At 37.6% G+C, this 20063-nt stretch overlaps 1 protein-coding gene across 1 annotated transcript in view; it reads left to right on the top strand.

The window, feature by feature from the left end:
- The window catches only part of EML4 (EMAP like 4), a 95303-nt gene that overhangs the window by 20804 nt on the left and 54436 nt on the right, over positions 1–20063 (top strand). The window contains exons 2-5 of the mRNA XM_075706694.1: positions 1584–1766; positions 13107–13236; positions 17698–17871; positions 19721–19849. Of these exons, the coding sequence (XP_075562809.1) occupies positions 1584–1766; positions 13107–13236; positions 17698–17871; positions 19721–19849 (616 nt within the window). The remainder of the gene's footprint in view (positions 1–1583; positions 1767–13106; positions 13237–17697; positions 17872–19720; positions 19850–20063) is intronic.

Below are 20063 nucleotides of genomic sequence, written 5' to 3' on the forward strand. Positions count from 1 at the left end.
GTGATACACTTCTGCTTTTGGTTTAACCAAATAGTAAAATCAATATGCGAAACTGTCGTCTTGTAGGAGTTGTTTCATCAACATAATTTTAACTGTTCCTTTCAGTTTAATAATAATTGTGAATACATTTCACTACTAATATTAGTTTGTTTTACTAATTCCTTGTAGGAATTTTGTTAGTCTTGTGAAAGTATTATTGTGATTCTTTATTTCAGTTGGTTCAATTCTTGCTCCTTCAGTAGTGAGTATCATGTTTTAACTGAATGGAAGTTGGCATTAAACTCCTTAATTTCTTTCAATGAGGGTTTTGGCCCAGTCTTTCTTTTGCTTACATTTATTTTTCAAATGCCCTTATGCAAGCATTTCAAAGATTAAGGCTTTATTTTAGTGAAAAATAGAGTTTTAAGATTGTGGCATATATTAACATTTTTTTCCTTGGTATGACTTCATAAGATTAGTGACCTAAAGTTTAGATTGTATATAATCACAGCAATAATATCCATCTATTTACCCTTACATCTAAATTTGCTGTTTGTATATATTTCATACAATATGGACTCATACTGTCTGTTTGTATAATACAGATAAATTTTGTAAACCTGTATTAGACGTTCCTTCCTGAGTTTTTAGTAAGCATAAATTGGGATGGATAAGGAATTCAGTACCCTGTGATTGAGCAACATATTCTTCTGTGGGTCTTTTTTAGTGGTTGGCCTGTGATTTGTTGGAACAGCCAAATACAAAAATCTGTTATGTGTTATTTTGGCTTGGCAGAAATAATGCAAAGAACTGTCAAAGGCAAAGAGTATGCAGAAGCTGTAATTTCCTTTTTACCACTGAAGAACAGATTTGGCTGGAGTATGCCTTCAGTGCTAATCTATCCCTGTGTGGCCAAACAGATTTTTGGAACCTTTTTGTAGCGTTTTTATTTTCTGTTCACTTCATGCCAAATGTTATAATGTCATATATTTTTTTGGCACGTGCAGGGTGGTGATGTGAAAAAAGCTAAAGAGAAGGAATTGGAGTTAAGAGCTCTGATCTAGACCATTTAAATTGAGATTGCCACTTGATGCAATTAGGTCATGGCTAGCAATACGTGTATGTTCAACTGCAGATTTACTTTTTTTTAACTTTACATCTTGTTTTAAAATTAAGGATCACGTTTAAAATTTTTCAACAGTTCCAAAAGAATATAATGTGAAATTTGACAATTTTATACCTTTTTAGTTAATTCAGTTAGCTATTTAAATAAGCTTAATTTCAGTTTTCCTTTTACTGGTAAGCATGTTTTTCTTTCTACACTATTTTAACAGAAAACACATTTCCTCTTCTGATTGTAATAGGGCCACACTCCTTAAGCCTTCTGTCTTAGCTAATGATTAGTAACATTTCTGTCTTGAAGCATTAATTTGATATGTTTAACCTAATATCCATTCCTTCTTTGCCTGAACATGTTTGAAGATCTTCAATATTTCAAAATGATAGAACAGACATACTCATGCTGTACATGCTTCTTTCTATGGGTTTTACTTTAGAACAAAACAGTTAACTGCCTCTTTCTACTCTGTTTTCCTGCTGTACAGATGACAGCATCTCAGCTGCGAGCACGTCTGATGTCCAGGACCGTCTTTCAGCCCTGGAGCTGAGAGTACAGCAACAAGAAGATGAAATCACTGTGCTAAAAGCAGCGTTGGCTGACGTGCTAAGGCGTCTTGCTATCTCTGAAGACCATGTAGCTTCTGTGAGAAAATCAGCACCAAGTAAAGGTAAGCCCATATTTGGTAAATTCTTTCTAGAGTCAGAATGTTATAATTTAGAATGTTCTCCATCGGTCACTTCTTTTTTCCCTTTTCTGTCTCAATCGGAAAGGCAGGTGTGTTTTGAGCTGGAGGGGCTAGTTTTTTAAGAATGTCTTTATAGTATATGGCTAATAGATATCTGAAATACGCTTTTTAATTTTGCTGTTTGCTAACATTCTTATGTACTTAACACCAATGAAAATTTACCTTACTTCTCGTTAAAAGGTTCCTGTTTTAATTTAAATGGTGAAATGCTTTACAGCTGCGGTCTTTAACCTGCCACTGGGGGTTCTGGGGCTTATGAGCAGCTCTAGTCTCAGCTTTGACTTCACCTAGAAGTTACTCCACTGAAGGGGTGTATTAGAGGCTACATTTCCCTCTGCTCCTAAATTAAAAAACAAAACAAAACCAAAACCCCCAAACACATTGCCACCAAATAAGTAAGTTTCCCGAATATAGTTAATTTTTGTCCATCTACAGAGATAACTCGTCACCAGTAGGTTTCTTGTAAGAACCGGCCATGTAGCCACTCAGCAATATCTCTTTTGCCTAGTGGCTAGTAACTTCTACATTGTAACTTTGAAATCTATAGGATTGTTTAAAAGTAAAGAAACTAGATGCTGTTTGTGCTAATTTTTACATACCTTTTCCCCCCATGAGCATTTCCTCTTCTATTCTGGAGAACTATTTGAATGGAGTTATTTGAATTTACTCCAACTTAAAATTGTGTATTGAGAGAGAACTGTGGCTACGTATGTGTGTGGTACATACTAAGCCTCTGATTAATTAAAAGTTTAGGTCATATTTCAGATAATTCACAGTTCTAATTTACCATAAAAGTGTGTATTCCCATCTAACCATGTAGTGCAGAGTCTTCTGGGCTCAATCCCTGTATTTCAGCCTTGAAGTATACCCATTACACCAACGCCAGTGCAACACTGAACTGACATATCATAGCCTATGTTTGTTTGGGTGAGTGCATTATACAGGCTGAAAATGCAAAAGCTGAAAATGCTCGAAGTTTGAATGATTTTAGATGTGGAAGAGAGATATCAAGTTCCTTAATTAAGTGTTTTTGCAGTCTCCCTGCCAGATGGAAGGAAGTGGTGATACTTAATTGGCTTGGGCTCTGAATCCTGCCATTCTCTCTTGCTTGCTAAATGGTAGACTGCTGTCATGCCTGCTTATAAATGCAGCTTTTATCTACCCGATATGAATCTCTGGTCTCATCAAGATTGAGACTTCTTTCTCTAACTCTGTGTAAATAGAGCTCTAGCAAGTATTTCGACTAGATCAATCTTTGCTGTCTGCTGTCCATTATGACAAAAAGAAAATATCCAACTGGAAAACTGTGGGCAAAATTTGTGCAACATAGGACCTTATTCTTCCCATTTAAATGCAGATGAGCTGGGATATGCAAAAAGGGGTTAAAGACCTTTGGCTTGGAGCTGTCTTAATACCCAGGAAACTCTGTGTACAGGAAGGGCAAACTTGCCATGTTCTGCAAAATGCCTTGGGGCCATCTCCTTATGAGGAGTCTGGGGTTCCTGGGGCCATACTGAGTTCCCCAGGTGAATTTGTTCAGTGAAAAATAAATTAATTATTTCTTGGAGCAGGGGGAGGGTGGAATATCTAAATATCTTCAGCTTTGTGCTATTACATCTCTAACAATTAATGACAACAGCATGTAACTGTGAAGAAAGAGGTGGGGGCGGGGGCAGAGATGTACACGTATGAGCTAATACATTGAACTTAAATGAGTTATGACTAATTGGTACTGTATTTAATGTGTGGTGGATGTGTCCCCATTGTGTTCAGTTCCCTAATACCAGGAGGCAACACATGAACTTCGCTGTTTATCATGAAATCAGCTGCATACAGATGGTATAAAGATGTCACAAAAGAAAATGTTCACATACAGTCACTGGAATTTTGTACAAGTCTAAAATTAGATTTGAAGAATGAGCTTGAGATTAACATTGATTTAAACTTAAACATCAATATTTTAATAAATATTTCAAAACAAGTTTGTACATAGCTTTTTGCAATACTTTAGGTTCTGCTTTTGATTTCTGTATTTTAAGTTCATTAAATAGATAAAGAACTCCTGAAATGTTTTAACAGAGAAATTTACTATTTTTGTGAATGAGTAGGATTGGCAGAAGATCTGCATTGTCATACAAAAATAATACTCAAGGAAGTAATTGTTAATTTTTCTTTGAAGTATTTTATGGGTTCATAACAGGCTCTTACTAGTCAAGTCATGGTTGCTGCAAAGGGAATTGTATCCCTCCAGAACTCTTTTTGGTGCTCATGATCCTGTCAAGAATCTGGATTTCTGCATTACAACAATTGCAGTTTCATGGTAGATATTATAGGTAGGTTTTCTCTGAAAAAAACCAAAAAAATGCTGAGACTTTGACTCAGAAGTATTTGTCTCTACAGCAGCCCTTAAATACGTGCTGACACAAATAATGAGCAAAGAGAATAGATACGTATATATTTCTGAATACATTGAGATGTGTTTAATTTGAAGTATAGCAACACAGTGAGACAAATACTTTCAAAATAAACTGAAGTTACAAGAATCATAGTACCGAAAAAAGCCAGCTTGAATCTTTCCATCAAACAAAGAGTTTTAATCTGAGTACCTAACCTAGTTTGAAGGAGTCTTTCCTACTTGTTGCTGAAATGAGTTTTCTAAAATTTCTTGTTGCCACCTCAGCAGTGTCTTTGAAGAGAGGTTTTTCATAGGCTAAAAATAGGTGTTGTGAACAGATTGTGAACCGTGCTGAAAAGGACAAATCCCAATCACTTTTTCACTGATTTTTCTCATTCTGAAGTTGATGGCACAACTTAGTGCAAGAGAGATCTCTTCGTCCTTTGTATTAGTTTGTCTGCATTGCATATCTGGTGAGCTAATTCTGTTCTTGCTTTTCTTATTCCTTTATTTTAGATTGACAGATTGAATCAACCATAGCTGAAGCTAAATTTTTTTTGCATTATCCTTGTAGTCTTCGTTTTTCTTTTTTCCTACATTTCTGTTGCATGGTTATTTTGAACTTAGTCCAGTCTTCAGTGAAAAAACTTCGTATGGGCATGGGTAGATTTTTATTTCTAATCCATGGGCTATCAGTCAGGATGTTGCTATCTATGATTTTGTCTGTCTAGCCCTGCCTCAGAAGCAAGCTGCTCTTCATACAGGGATAGGGGATTTGCGAACTGTATGAAATAAGCTAAAGGGTGAGATTTTTTTTAGGCACCTTAGTGCCTCCTAGTAAAGCATAAAGTGGAAATACCGTATGAGGGAAATACCTCTAGTAGGGATTGCAACAGAATTAGCACTTGTCTGTTACTGCACAGAGAAAAGCAGAATGGGAGTGTTGAGGATTAGAAATGCAAAGTCATTCTAAATAGAGACAATATTTTCAAAATAAAAAGGCTACGATAGTACTTTTCCATCTCTGCACACAGCTAAGAATAACTACACGAAGGAGTAACTAGCAGGTCCAAAGACAGTGTTGAGGATTAGAAATGTGAAAGGGCTTGATTAGGGAACACATCCCCAGCAGCTACAGGGTTTTGGGGAGTTGTACTGTGTGAGTGAGTTTGTGTGTTTTTTCCCCCCACCCCCTTTCTTTCTCTCTTTCTTTTCTAATTGATGGCTTGGTAAGAAGAATTTTTTTTGGTGAGAAGTTCTTTGCTTTTGGCAGTTCTGCGCTCTTGTTGCCACATGTCTCTGCTGTTGATGCATGATTGATGCTGTTAACATTCACAAAAAGTTCCAAAAACAAAGATTACCTGGACACTGAAGAAAAGGAAAGCATAAAGCAGTCTGGTACTTGCGGCTGCCAGCAAGATAGATTGGCTTACAGCTGGTGCCTGGTAAACCTGTTAAAATCTTCCAGGGTGTCAAAATGTGTGTAACAGGAGAATTCATCCCTCAGGGTCTGTGTGTGGAGACAAGTTTGTGGCACACAATGGCACCAGTAAAATGTCTCAGACTAACCATATCACTGGGGCATGAGCTCTTGCCTGAAAAAGTGGCCATCTACCAGAAAGTACATCTGATGTCTGCCTGTAGAGAAACAAAGAGTCCGTGTCCTTTTTCTGGACTTGGAAGTAATGAGGAGGCTTGTCACAGGTTAAACCTTTGGAGGAACATTTCCTGTTGCTTGGACAAGAATTGATATCGAATAAGTCACATGCAAATTCAATTCACAGAGTGAAATTGAAGCAGTGGATGGCAGTTTGCAGAGAGGGTCTCTGTGACAATACAGGCTGGCAGACTGAGAGGCATTCATTTTACTTAAAGCAGTGATCTTGGAGACCTGCAAAAGCAGCTGTGTACTGGAAATGCACTTTCTAAAAAAAATTTTTTTCCTTTGTGCAGTGGACTTTTATACTAGGAACCCAGAGTTTTCCTTGCTTTCCTGCTCCCTTCCCTCATGTGAAATAGTGTCTCTCTTCAATAGGAAAAATCCTAAGTAGTATCTTTCATCAAATTCCATCTCATTGCACTAATGTAAGCAAAGCACTTCAGATGTAATTTTTACCTTATCTCAACAATGGTTTCATTTCAATAACATCAAGTCATTTTGTTTTATGTTAACAAAAATTGACTTCAGGTGTTCAGCAAGCTTCATTAATGAAAGCATAAGATAGACTTGTATTTGTGGTTTTAGTCTTAACATATTTTAATGTGCAGAATTGTTCTAATAACTGGGTACATGTTTATGTTGTCTAATCAGTAGATGTTAAAGGAACAGAAAATAGAAATGTAGATAGGAAAATGCTTATGGTAGAGGTAGGATATAGGCTCTTATCCACGATAGTAAAACTAACCTGGCAAGCTTGTATGTGTGTCATTTTACTCATGGGGATAGTCCAATTGAAGTCCGCAGGCTGTATGCTCACATAACAAATAATGATACTCTTGAGGTCTTAATGGATTTCCCAGGTATTGGTTTTAGTGCCGTCTGTTCTTTCTGCATTAAAATCTTTTTTTTCTGCATTTCTTCCCCATTTTTTCCTACCTTCTCCTCTGTCGTCTTTAATATTTTCTTTTTCTTCTGTTATACTTACTATTCTTGATGTTCTTCATATATTTCCCTTTATTCAAAGAATTTGGATCTAGAGGGCATTAATGAACTCAGGGTCACTAACCAGCTAAACCAAGCTGAAGGAAAGAGAACTGAAGAAGAAAGTTCAATTTTTTTTAACTCCTGTAACCTAATAATCTTCATTGGAGAAGATATTCAGAGCATTGTAGAAGAGTATTTTTCAGCTGTGGTGATAAGTGTCCTTATTCCTTTTCCGTATGCTTCTTACAATTTTGGATATGTTTTGTGCATTTGTGTGCTTTTTTTTTTTTTTTTTTAGAACAGTGTGGGCAAATTCTCTGGAGCAGCACTCTGCTGTTCTCCATGATGCTTCTCAAACGAAGAATGCATGTTGGAAGAGTTAAATGGTGCCACTAACTTTTTTCACATAAAATCTGCTTGTTACTTATAACACTTGAGTAGCTCTTTCATCACTGTTTGCCAGAGTATATAAAATTGTTTCAGATTACCATAGTTAAAATTTTATTTCCTCTGCTTGGATATAGCTCATTTGGCAATGGGTTGAGGAAGTAGATGGTGCTTCTGGGAAGGTATATCGAAATAGTAAGATGGTAGAGAGGGAGGAGGAAAAGGTGTATGTGGTTTGAATAAGCAATTGGCTGTCCCATGCCAAAGGAGTCTTCACTTTCCATGGGTAGTAGGTTTTAAAATGCCCGCCCAAAGAGCCAAGTGTCAGAGCAGGGGCATGGCTCCCCTAGACTCCTAGGAGCATTACACCTGAAAAAATAGTTTTGTGTCTATAGGAGGATCAGTCATAGTTAGAAATGTGTGCGTTGACAGGTTAAGTCACTAGCTATAAAAATTTTGTAGGAAATCTCTAGGAAATAAATATTTAATTATTATTAACATTGTAGTTAATTTATCTACCTATTGGGAGAGATTCACTTGCATCTCAAGGTGTTTATGCATTAGCTATACGTTCTCACTCTACTGCATATTAATATGCCTCTATTCAGATAGTTCTTTCCCTTTTAATAGGAAACGACAAACAATGTATGTTTAATAGCCAGTTGTCAGTTGAGATTTGTGAAATTGGGCTTCAATTAAAAAAGTAGAAAAAGCATCTGATTTTTTTCAGCTAGATATAATTGGTGTAAGAATAATAAAGCTTGTCAGAACTTAATTTTGTCTTAAATTGGATTATTAAACAAGATGAAGTATAACCCATAGGTAGTGAACGGAATTTTTTTTTTTCTGATTAATGTTGGTCATTGTTTGAGAACTAGTATCTCGCCCTGACCTGTAATACTTGTTCATGTGATAGAATAAGAGAACATTTTTTCTACTTAAGAAGTCTCAATCAGAATTTGACTCCTAATGGGTAAGTGAAGTAGTTGAATAAAACAAAATACTGAAGAAAATTTTCCCCTACCCTTCAGAATACAGTACACTCTTTGAAAAGTTTTGCTGCTCCCAGGCTATTTCTTTGCCAGCATCTTCCATGAGCTGAGGGACTTTGCATCCTTTGAAACGGCTTTGGTACAATTTATTATAACATCTTGAAGTAAGATTAGGATTTGTCATAATTTCTAGTTCATTTTTGATGTCTTTATTTTAGGAAGGAAGTGCAGATAAAATCTTATGTTCTGCTAAACTTACTACTACTCAGTCTGTTTTTCTGTGGCTCACCTGTGTGGGTTTTCTGGTGACTAATAGTGTGGTTGAACACACACTGTACGCTGCTGAGAGTGCTAAATTGGGTTTCTGTCCTTCAAGCCATCAGTTTTATTTGCACAAAACCCCTAGGCAGGTAATATATTTGAAATGTAGAAATCGTTGTCCAGTTTTCCTGAGAATGAAGTATTCTAAGGCAGTTGAAGGACTTGGATATTGTATGCCTTATTGTTAAAAAAAAGAAAAAAGAAAAAAGGCAAGCTTAAAGAAAAACAGTGAAAGTAAATCCCCCCCCTTTTTTTTCTGTAACACACAATTTGTTGAGCTTTTTGTTTTAAATCCACTTGAATGAACTGTCCAGAGAAGTTATTTTAATGTAGCTGTAGCTACTTACTTTAAATTGAAATTACCTGAAGAAAAGAAAGAAGGGTTTGGTTTTCCTTTGGAAGGAAGGCAGTTTACCTGTCAGGTTATCAGCAAATACAAAGATATTAAGCAAATTGTTGTTCCAGTTAACGCAAGTAATAACATAATAAACTATATTTTAACATAAAAAACTGTAACACTTGGGTTTGGGAAAAAGAAGTGAATTACTAACTGATCCTCAGCAGTAGTACCTTATGTCATAGAATCATAAAATCATAGAATGCTTTGGTTTGGAAGGGACCTATGTATGTTTGGAAAGAGAAGCTATCATGTTATCACGGGACACACATGTTCAAAACTTACCACTGTCTCTTACAGCTTCGCTTCAGTTTTTCCCCAGTTAGCTAATCAAGGCTGATAAAGAGTTGGAAATAGATTCTTGGTTTATTGTGGTCTGTTTTCTCTAATCTTACTTATCTTTCATTCACACGCTTGTATACTTGACAGATGTTAATGAAATGCTTCTTTTGAACTCCACAGATACTATTCTATGAAAATTAACAGAACAGAGATGAATCCATTATCCATAAAAGTCATTTTTTACCACTTTGATCTCTGACAATTTGGCTTTAATCCTGGTCACCATACACTGGCTTTCGTTTTATGTTCAGTTTATGTCTGGCTTTCGTTCCAAACTAACAGATAAAGCCGAGTGCTATTCAGTCTGAAAATTTTCAGACTGTTTATGCTAGCAGGTGACGTATGACATGATATTGGCAGAGGTGTGCAATCTTAGTGCTGGGAGAACTCAATTGTTTTGTTTTATTGATCTGGAATTTGTGTTCTCCTGTGCCGCTCTGTTATTTCCCAGGTCTCTGGAGCAAAGTTGCTTGACTGCTCTGAAGGACTGTCTCTGCAGTGAAGAAGGTTATAGCGCTGTTAATTTCTGACATCTCTTGACTGTAGAGATGCCCTGGTTAAAAGTCACGAAGAGAGCTACATGGTTTGGGACCAGTGTGTTGGCTTCCCTGGGCTTCTGACCCAGCTGGGAAGATGCTGGTGGTGTGTCTCTGACCCTGTGGGCAGCCAGCCTTCACAGCTCCTCTGCCTGAGATACGCACAGGGCTTAAACTTGCCCTTCCTTCTCATGGCTTAAAATTTAAATGCATTTTTTTTTTACATATAATTGAAGATGAATTGAATTTTTAAATTTTTTTCCCTTTAAAAATAAGTCTTCTAAAGGTTACTTTTGAATATCTAGTTAAAATGGAAGATATGGAGAGCCTGGAAGGGGTCTTATTTCTTAGGGGTGTTGGGTTTGGGGTTTTTTGTTTTGTTTTGGGGTTTTTTTGTAAATTTTTTTTTTTTTTTTTTTTTTTTTTACATTTTATTGCACATTGAGTGTGGCACGCTCAACTGTGACTGACCAAGATTTTGTTCTGGAGTGTAAGAAAGCCTGATATATTTTTGACACTTGAAAAAAGTCTGTCAATGAAGTATTTCCTAGTTCTACATGTTTCAGTCACTTTTCCCAGAAATGAATGATTCGAGAGACCTGGGTTATGCGTAATTGTTAATCATTTCACAAAAATTGTTTTTACTTTGATTCAGAAATCTTCATCCCCAACTTAATTTTGCATGCCACTTGTTGAAATTAGGAAGTACTCTGCAGATCTACCATCAACATCCACTTTACTGAAGAACAAAAAACCCGAAAACTGCCATACGGATCCTTTTTTTTAATTATTATTGCATTCATAATTGCACAGAGCAGAGCACATTCCTGTCATGAGTATACATTGATGTACAGTTTTATTTGTCATCAGTTTTGTCCTTGGATGTAAGCAGGAACTAATGCTTTTCTTACTTATTAGGGGGGATTCTTCTAGGTACCATCAATGAACAAAATAGCAACGTGCTCCTTGCTTGAGAAAATGAAGCAATTCCCCCGCCCCCTTTATTAAGTTCTTGCACCCTGTCTGTAGTACCGCTGTTCTTTACACTTTCCACTGAATGCTTTCCCCACCATACTGAGAATTACCACTATTATGTCTCCTAATTCACGTTTCTGGAACGCCACACTAGTGCTGGTTGAAGAGGCATTGATCTATTACGATGAGCAGACAGAGATGTTAAGGTCATATGCAGTTCAAGAGTGAATCATAGGCCTTGATATTATGCATCTCCACAAAGAAGATGATTTACTTTGTCACTGAAAATAAAAGAAGCTAATTTATAGGCTTCTAATACTAAAAGTCCTTTTTAAGCTCATACGCTTTTGTTCTTGCATCTAAGTTACACAGGGGGGTAAAAATCTCTTGAGTTTTAGAGGTTTTGTACAGTATATAAACTTTTAAAATAAAATCTGTATTCCAAATGTGTATGTTGCAAATAAAATGGTCTCTTAAGAAATACGGGTTGGAAGGAAGGAATCACACTAGGTTGATTTATGCAGAATTTAAGAACAACAATGATCTTTGCAGTGTTTCTGTATTTAAGTGTGTCTTTACTTTATTCAGATTTCCTTTATTCTCATTTCTGCCTGGGATATTCTGCATGCTCCTTTTGGCTTTTCTGATCTGAATTTCAGATGTGGTCACATGCTGCTTGGCGCATTTGAAACAGTATATGGTTAGCACAGGTCAGCCCGTTTCTGCCTTCATCCAAATAGTTCTGAAATCCAATATTCCCTTGATGGGTATCTCTCGTATGTAAAGTGCTTGTTTAAAATAAGAATTAATTTGCCTCTCAGCCTGCCTGGTAGAGCTGCAATGTAACAGATGGACCAAATGCTGGTATTGTTCAAATGATGCACCTGTACGAGTTTGCCCTCAGTGCACAGAGCAGTTGATTCTCCCCGACTGCTTTTTTCCTCCTCACTTTTATCTTCAATGTATGGCCTCATGCCTTATCTATCTCACACTGTTCCAAGCCTGCCGTGAACACAGACCTGTTATTTTCCTGTCAGTCGTGTCCTTCGTGCTTGTTGCTGAAGTCAGAATGGCTGGACATCACGACCCCATGAGATGCAGTAACAACCTGCTGTTTGTGAAATGGGGATGTGGCACAGAGATGGGGTCAAAATATTTGGATGCTCAATGTGAGATTAGCCCAGGGATTTTTTCAGGGCATGTAATGCTTCAGAGGGGAAAAGCATAATTTTAGCACTCAGAGGGAGGAGGGGACAAAACTCGTTTCTGAATAAGACCTTAGAAATAAGACAGGCACGCAAAAAAGGGGAGACCCACAATTAGCGGGAAGGGGTGAAATGTCAGGTTCAAGTAAAATGGCTTGTATTTCACTGACGGTCTGTGGCAGAGGCAGGTCTGGGAGCCGATTGCCAGGCTAGCATTCAGCTCTTTAAATAGAAGAGCCTTTGCTCCCCCCGTCTTCCTTGCAGTCCCCTCCCACATTCACTGCATAGTTTCAAACTTCTGCGATGAGTGAAGTGGGCATCTGACAGACAACAGCCTTCTTCACATATACAGTCATGATTCATCCCCGGAGGGAGTCTGTAATGTTCACTGGATGTGGCAGATGTTGTATGGACTGAACTGTATCAGAAACTTAATAAATATACCGCAGTGCATATACTTAAAGGTTGACACCTTTTTAAGATGGAAGGGACAGCTGAAAACAAGCTGAAAAACTTGATTTTTGAATCCTTAGATTCATAATCCTTAAATAACTTAATAATTCTTTCAGTGTAGAGAGGGCTTCTCTCTGTAACTTCTTTGAACTTTAGGAAAAAACCAAACAAATTGAAAGCAACAAACCTCGTGGTATTATCTGAGCTGTGATGGTTTTGAACAACAGAGCTGAAATAATCAGATCTGCTGTCCCACAGCTGTTGGAGCTACCAGCTTCCCAAGGCTACACGTAATCTATAATTCTCCCTGTGGATCACAACTGGAAAGAGGTGTGGCATGTCGCTGAATTAAAGTATTTGCTGGCAGCATAGCAGTAGCGAACCTGACCCCTATCAGAGCATATTCTTGCCTTAGTGTCCCAGGTCTCCTGTCTCCAGCTGCCTAGGTTAAGGCTTTCATGAATGTGTGTCACTGGATATAGGCTAGCTGGTAGTCCTGAGTGCTGGGGCTGCTGCTGTGTGATACCAGGTCTACATCTGAGAGCTTTTGGTTCATCAGATGGATCTTTGGATACAGCTGTAAAACCTTGTGTTTCTCAATATGTTTTTTTCTAGGTCAGCCAAGCCTCCGAGAAGCTATCTCAATGTCCTGTATAACTAATGGAAGTACAGGAAGCAGGAAAACAAGCCACAGTTCCTCTGTTTCTGGTGCCAGAAAAGATACCCTTTCATCTGCTGCAAAAAGGTACTGACTTGTTATTAAACTGAAATTATATTTTTGGGGGAACAAACCGAGCAAGAGTTTGATTTTTGCCTCTGCCTGACCCTCAGCAGATCTTCCGCAAGTCTAGTAAGGCACAAACAAACTTTGTGGAGATGTACCATGTTGTTGGGCTGCTTACAGCAGGGTTCTAAAAAGAGTTCATAAATGGAGAGTGTTTGTATAGTGTATAGTGTCCAAAATGCATTCTCACTAAGGAACAGACGGCAAATGTATTTCCAATACAAATGGAAAATTTTTTCTTCTGGTATTCATCTGCATCTTTATTTTTTTTCAAGGAAATTAAAGGACAAAACTGACTCCATTGTCTGGAGTGTAAATAGTAGGCAATAGCAAAATAGCTGTGAAACAATAGTGAATTGTGTAAGATAAAAGTTTACATTTTTGTGTAGAAAATCTTAACCCAAAATATGGCTACTTAGTCTTTATGAAGAATATCTGTATCAGATCTCAAATGTGTAGAAATAACACTGCTTGCGTATTTGTAAGTTAAATGAGGTAAGGCCCAAACAATAGCTTTTTTCCGCTCCGTGTAATGGTTTCAGCTGCATACAGCAAATAAAATGTTTGTATAACTACTTTTTTCTGTGGGTCTGTTAGTGATTACATGGCTTCTTTAATCAGTAGGTTTTACACCTATTCCGATTTGTTGGGAAGAACAGGCTGCCAGATACAGCCACAGGACAGAGAATAGTCTAATGTATAACTGTGGTAAATTATGGGAACAAATTCTTGGCCCCTGTAGAGTACTCTGGTAACTCCAGTGGCTGGTTTGTCTTCTAGTGTGGATGTGAATACTGTGCTATACAGCAAGACAGGGAAATGACGTACTTCAGCGAATAAAAATGCTGTATGCAAATGTAAACTGTATGAGAACAAACCAGAAAAAGCTTTAGTGCCCTTTCGAATTTCGAAAGCAAGGGTAATGCCCTGCTCTTCGCTCTTCTCCATTGTGTAGCATTGCATATCTTTCTTTTTATTGAATTCTTATGTTTACTTTTCAACAATAAATCAGAAAGTGATCACTGTATGCCTCTATCTGCTAGTGTGACAGGCACTGGGACAAAAGACATTCCTGCAGGAAGGTATTTCTTAGTTAGCACTTTCCCATTAATCTTACCCCTGTGGCTTTTGGCACTTTGATGAGAGCCAGTCCAGTTCCTGTGGTGTTCTGCTTGCATTTGCACTGAATCACCTTCTTGATTCATTGGCTGCTCAACACTTGTCTACAGAAGAAGAGCAGAACAGAGTGGCCAGCATCTCTTTCATCTGAGTTAAGGTCTTTAAAAAGAGACCTGGATAGGCCAAAAGAGGAAAGCCTTAATATGCAGAGGGCAGCTCTCCTCAGGCCCACGAATAACTGTTCGGGGAGGTTTTGGTGCATCTGAAGATATGTGAATCCCTTCTTCAAGGCTTGTTTTTAAGAAGGCTTAAGTCCCCTCTTTAGTTACCTTTTCAGCAGTCCCTTTCACTATGCTGTCTTTATGCACTCTTCCATGACATTTGTTTGGTATTTGGAAGAAAATAGACTTGCCCTTTTGTAAAATTTCCAGCTCAAGAAAGGTGAAAGAAAATGTCAAATCTCAGGCGTTGTGGTTTTTTAACAGCAAAACTGTTCAGTACCAAATAGTGTTCCTAGTAGGAGACATAAGTGAATGTCAACAGTAGTCGTATTTCCTTAAAGTTAAGGTAAATATGTCTATTGCTAACATTCTTCTCACAGTTGAAAAGGAGGAAGGCCAAAGGAGAGTATCAGCTGGTCATGGGATGCTTCACCCCAAGTTGTTTGGGCTTTTCTTCAGGCTGGATGTTGAACTGGTGCAAGTGGTCACTTACAGGTGGACATGGTCATCTGTTGATGTAGAATTACGCTATAGTTACCAAACAGCCCCTATAACCTGCCTGTAGCTTTCTGTGTTCTAAATACACGTAGCCATAGGTTTAGTCACAAATAACAGAAGGCCTACTTGTGTCCAAACTGTTATTGTTGTTAAAGTTTAATGTCTGTATTTTGTGTAGTCTTAATGTACATTTCTGGGGCTCTAGCCTCTGTAGACCTGCCATCTCTGAGAGTTTCTTCTGTTTCATTTCCTGGACTGTTTAATCCTTGTTCTACCAACTTGAACACTGAGATCATGGAGATGATCTGATGGCTCAGTAGCTGTGCAGCAGCAGTACATCTCATTTCAACAAAGGTATGCTAAAATATTAGCTCTCGCTAAAACAAGAGACCACGAGTGTACCACGAACAACAGTTAGATCATGTGCCATTGACAGACATGAAGTCATGTACATCGCTGGGAAAATTTCAGCCCCGTAGTCTGGAACTGACTTGTGGTAGACTTGTCAAAACACTTCAGAATAAAAAAGATGCTGCATACCTTCTGCTGTTACCAGAGTTGGAAACAGGTTTGTACTTCATACTGCAGATGACTGTCACAAAGACCTGCTTGATCATTTTCCTTAGGACTAAACACTCTTCTGAAAATGGCTTCTGGTGAGAATAGTCTTCATGTTTCAGAATGACCACCCTTCACAGTAGCTGCCCAATGTTGTGGTCCAAATGATAAAACATTGTGTTAAGTGAAATGAGAGAATCTGCAAAATCGGGACAGATAGTAACAGATCTCAACTACTCACATGTAGACTAAAGAAATGCCTTATCAAGCTGTGATTTGGAAAGAATTTTTGGACGCGTTAAATGCCTGCTTCTTAGAACAACTAGTCTTTAGAAACCCACGAGAAAAGGTTCTGTTCTTGATTTGGTTTCAGTTGTTGTACAAGACCTAGTTCAAGAGGTATTAGTGGGAAAGCCGCTCTGTAATAGCAGTCATAATACAATTAAGCTGAAGATTTTAGCAGGAGAGAGCAAACCAAATAAATTCAGCACAAAGATATTCAATACCGAGACTGCCACATATCTACATAATATACTTTCGCATTAAAATGGCAGTGAAAAAAAGAAGCTACTTGCAAGCTGGTGGTAGATAAAAGCATTGTGTTGGAACCCAAGGTATACTTTGTGCTGCAACTCAAGAGAAGCCAGAGTGGTCCAGTGACTCTCATGGCCCAACAGAGGAGTTAAGGAGTGAACCTAATGGCAAAGGTATGAAACGGATAGTCCACAGTTGGCAAGCTCGGTGAAGCCATTGAAGAGATTCCCACACTGAACCTGGGGTTTCTAGGAGATGGATCAGATAAGCTAAATCAGTTTGGATAAGAACACAGAAAATATGAGACCGAATTGATAAGTTAGATAATATGCTGCTGTCAGCAGGTGGCATTCACCTGAGCATGCTGGAGGAACACAGAGGTGAATTGCAGGATTGTTGCTGTGTCATTGTAAACAAGATATTACAAAAAGTATGGGGAAAGGGAGTGCAGGTAATGACGTCACTGATGAGCTCTTTTATGCCACCTTCAGAGACAGAAGTGGTGCCAGGTGAGCCATTGTTCTGGTCAAGTAGGACCCATTCTTTGTAGACTTGCAAGCTGGAGTTATAGAAGTCATTACATTTGTGTATTCTCTCTCTCCTCCTGTGTCCTTCATCGCTTTTAATATTACTAGACTGTATTTTTAAATACCCAAATAGAGGGAAAGGGAGAATTGGAAGCATGTCTTCCTGAAAGATGATTTCTTTTTTTTTTTTTTTTTCTTTAAAAAAAAGGTCTGTTTCAACCGTTAACCTAATAAATACAGCACTATGAAAATAAAGATGTATTCTTAGCTGTCGTTCAGTGAAGGCATTGAAGAAGTGGCAAGACAGTCTGGTGTTAGTCAACTACAGATCAAAACAGCAATGAGTTTTCAGGAATGATTTCCTTTGAACTTTGGTGCAGCCAGGGAGAGCCAAGGGACTAGCAACAGCATTTCACTCTTTCGGTGACAGCGCAAAGATACGTGGTACCATGCGTTTCATGGTGGGCTTAAGCTAATTGGAGATAGTGCAAGTCACACTCCTGCCTTTTGCTTGCACTGAGCCTTGGCTGGCAGCATGGTAAGATACTCAGTGAGCTGAACAAGAGGGTGAATTTTTTTTTCTGAGGGATGGCAGACTTGTGGTGCATCAACTTGTGTCAGCTTTGAATGCTGTAGAAGCACCTGCGAATGAAGGACGTAATCTAATCAAAGCTGTGTTCAATTTGAAATCAAAGAAAACTTAGTACAACTACGCAGTAAAAACAAGTAAATAATCTTCCATGCCTCCCTCACCTTTTTTATTTTTGGAGCTTGTGAATAAATCTTATTTTAGCAAAACACTAAAAGAGAGTGAGTAAGTAATCAAAGCGTTCTTTTGGTAATTATATATAGTAAGTTGTTACATGCTTCTCCCATCTTTTCACAGAGGGCATTTTCTCCCACCTTTTTAATTTATTTGCTTGTTCTCTTTTTTTTTCCCCCCTATGTTATACTTTATTTTACAGCGGTACAGAAAAAAAGAAGGAAAAACCTCCAGGACAGAAAGAAAAAAAAGAGGAATCTCATTCTAATGATCAAAGTCCACAAACTCAAGCATCACCTTCTCCCCAGCCCTCCTCACAGACTCTCCAAACACACAGGCAAACTCAAGAAAGCAAGAGTTCTGCTCCAGCTAAAAGGTTTTCACAGTACCACAGTACAGACTAGAAAATGATTGTAATGATACTGAGTTCATATTTGACAACAAGTCATGTGAAATAGTTCCAATCTCATGATCAAATTAATTAATGTTATATTTTTTGTGCTAGAGAAGATGCATTCAACATGCGTTGCAACAGAGCAAATACGTAAAAATGCAAATTTTCTTTGAGTAAATTTTTAAGATTGCAAAGCTTTTTTTGTTTTATGTGATTGAAATCCTAATATGGTAGATTACCTCTAATCAGTCATTATTCTAAAATATTTAACGATGACTCTGACTTGATCCTTCTCAAAATACACTTCACAGGTTTTGTCTGGCGTAGCTGAATTGTGGAGTGTATTTTGCACATGGCCATTTACTAAATCTCGTAACAGCATTTGTTAAATACTAGTATCATTGCAGCTCTTCCTTCGGAAGTTTTTCTTCTCAAATTATTCTATAAAGTGACTGCAGTTTGGATGGTTTGGGGTTTTTTTGTGGCCCTTCCCTTTTCAATTCCTGCTAGTTGCAGGGTGGTTCGCTTCACTTTTATTCTGAGTCTTTACATGAGTGAAGTTCTGGTTTTATGCCCAAATCATACAACTGCTTGACTTGAGTGAAGATAGAAGTTTATTTAGGATTGCCTCTTAAGTTTCCACTCATTTTAGTGGGAATTAGGCACAGAAAAAATGGTTTGTTGTGGTTTTGGTTTTGTTTTTGGTTTTGTTTTTTTTTTTAAATGGCTTTTTAAAGTCAAGGAAATGGATTTTAAGATTTGGGTGATTATTTCTGAGTTTCAAAACTATGCAGATCACTTGGTATGATTTCTTTTTTTTTTTTTTTTTGTTCATTGTCACCTTATTGTTTTGCAAGGTATGAAATTTTCTTTTACTGTTTGGCATTTAGGAGACTGAAACTTGCTCTTAAATAGAAGAAATTTATTCTTCTGAAATTTATTGTAGTTCACAAGATTATGTTGTCTTGCATTGCTCGAATTCACAGCTCTAATAAATATTTAAACTTTCACTTGACTGATGCATGTTATAACACTCCATAAAGTCTCTGTCTCCATGTCTTGCACAAACTCTTAAGTGGTCTGAAGCTGAACTTGCGGCCTGTTGTTCTCCTGCCTGGTATTTCACTGTAAAGATGTTTGTCTGAAGTCTTGCTTACTAATCTTTTGCAGTGTGGGGGAAAAAAAATGCCTTTTTTAGTCTCCTAATGGTTTAACTTGATGTGATTAACTTTGTCGCAGGACCTTTCAGCCTCTTGAGGTGCAGTGGAAGGAGCTTGCCATTTCTAAGATTGCAGTTCAAGACTTACTCCTGCAAAAAGCATTTCTGACAGGATGAAGTATAATACTGTTAGCAGGACATATGCAGACTCTCAGCTGGTTGAAGAATAATTTTAGCTAGATCACAAAATTTCTACTTTTCTTTGTTACTGTCCTGGTTTTCACGACAGTTACCTTAAGTGATTTTTTTATATACATATATAAAATTTATTCTTTAAGGCTAATAAACTGTAGCCTCATTTTTTTTCCGCTTTTGTAATTTGTTAGCAATATAGTAATGAAGAATAGAGTTATTTTGTTCAAGTCTTTATATAAGAGCATTTGGAAATGGAAAGGAATGGATAAAACATTTGGCAACTGTCTTGCTCAATTGTTTTCATTCATCCAGTTAGGACTTTTTGACTAATCTTTTTTTCCTGTTTCATGCTTCAGCTTGAAGGAAGACCTAGCTCTGCTTTTGTCTCCTGCTGCTCGATCTGTCCGTTGCATACCGGTCCCAGTTATTGTTATCTTATTATCTTGTCATTTTAAAATATATTTTTGTTTCTTCTAGCATAAAGAAATCCTTGACTGCTGAAAAACCTCACAGTGTTTGGGAGAGTTCAGATGACACTCGTAACAAGCTGCTGAGAGTAGCATCAACATCTAAATTAATATCAAAAGTGGCAAAGAATGCAGACAAGTATGTATCAGATTGGTACATAAAAGCAAGTGAACTTTAGAGTCAAAATATTATGAAATTACATAATTTTAGTGAACTTATTTGTTCTATATGTATAGGCTAAGACCATTTGCATCTTTGTTTTTACCAGGAGGAATTACTTGCATAACCTGCCAATGTGGTGCTCCAGGTGCCTGTGGAATCTTAAAATTATCATAAAATGTGAATGCAGGAT

Source organism: Pelecanus crispus, chromosome 3, assembly GCF_030463565.1.
Source record: "Pelecanus crispus isolate bPelCri1 chromosome 3, bPelCri1.pri, whole genome shotgun sequence".
Lineage (NCBI taxonomy): Eukaryota > Metazoa > Chordata > Aves > Pelecaniformes > Pelecanidae > Pelecanus > Pelecanus crispus.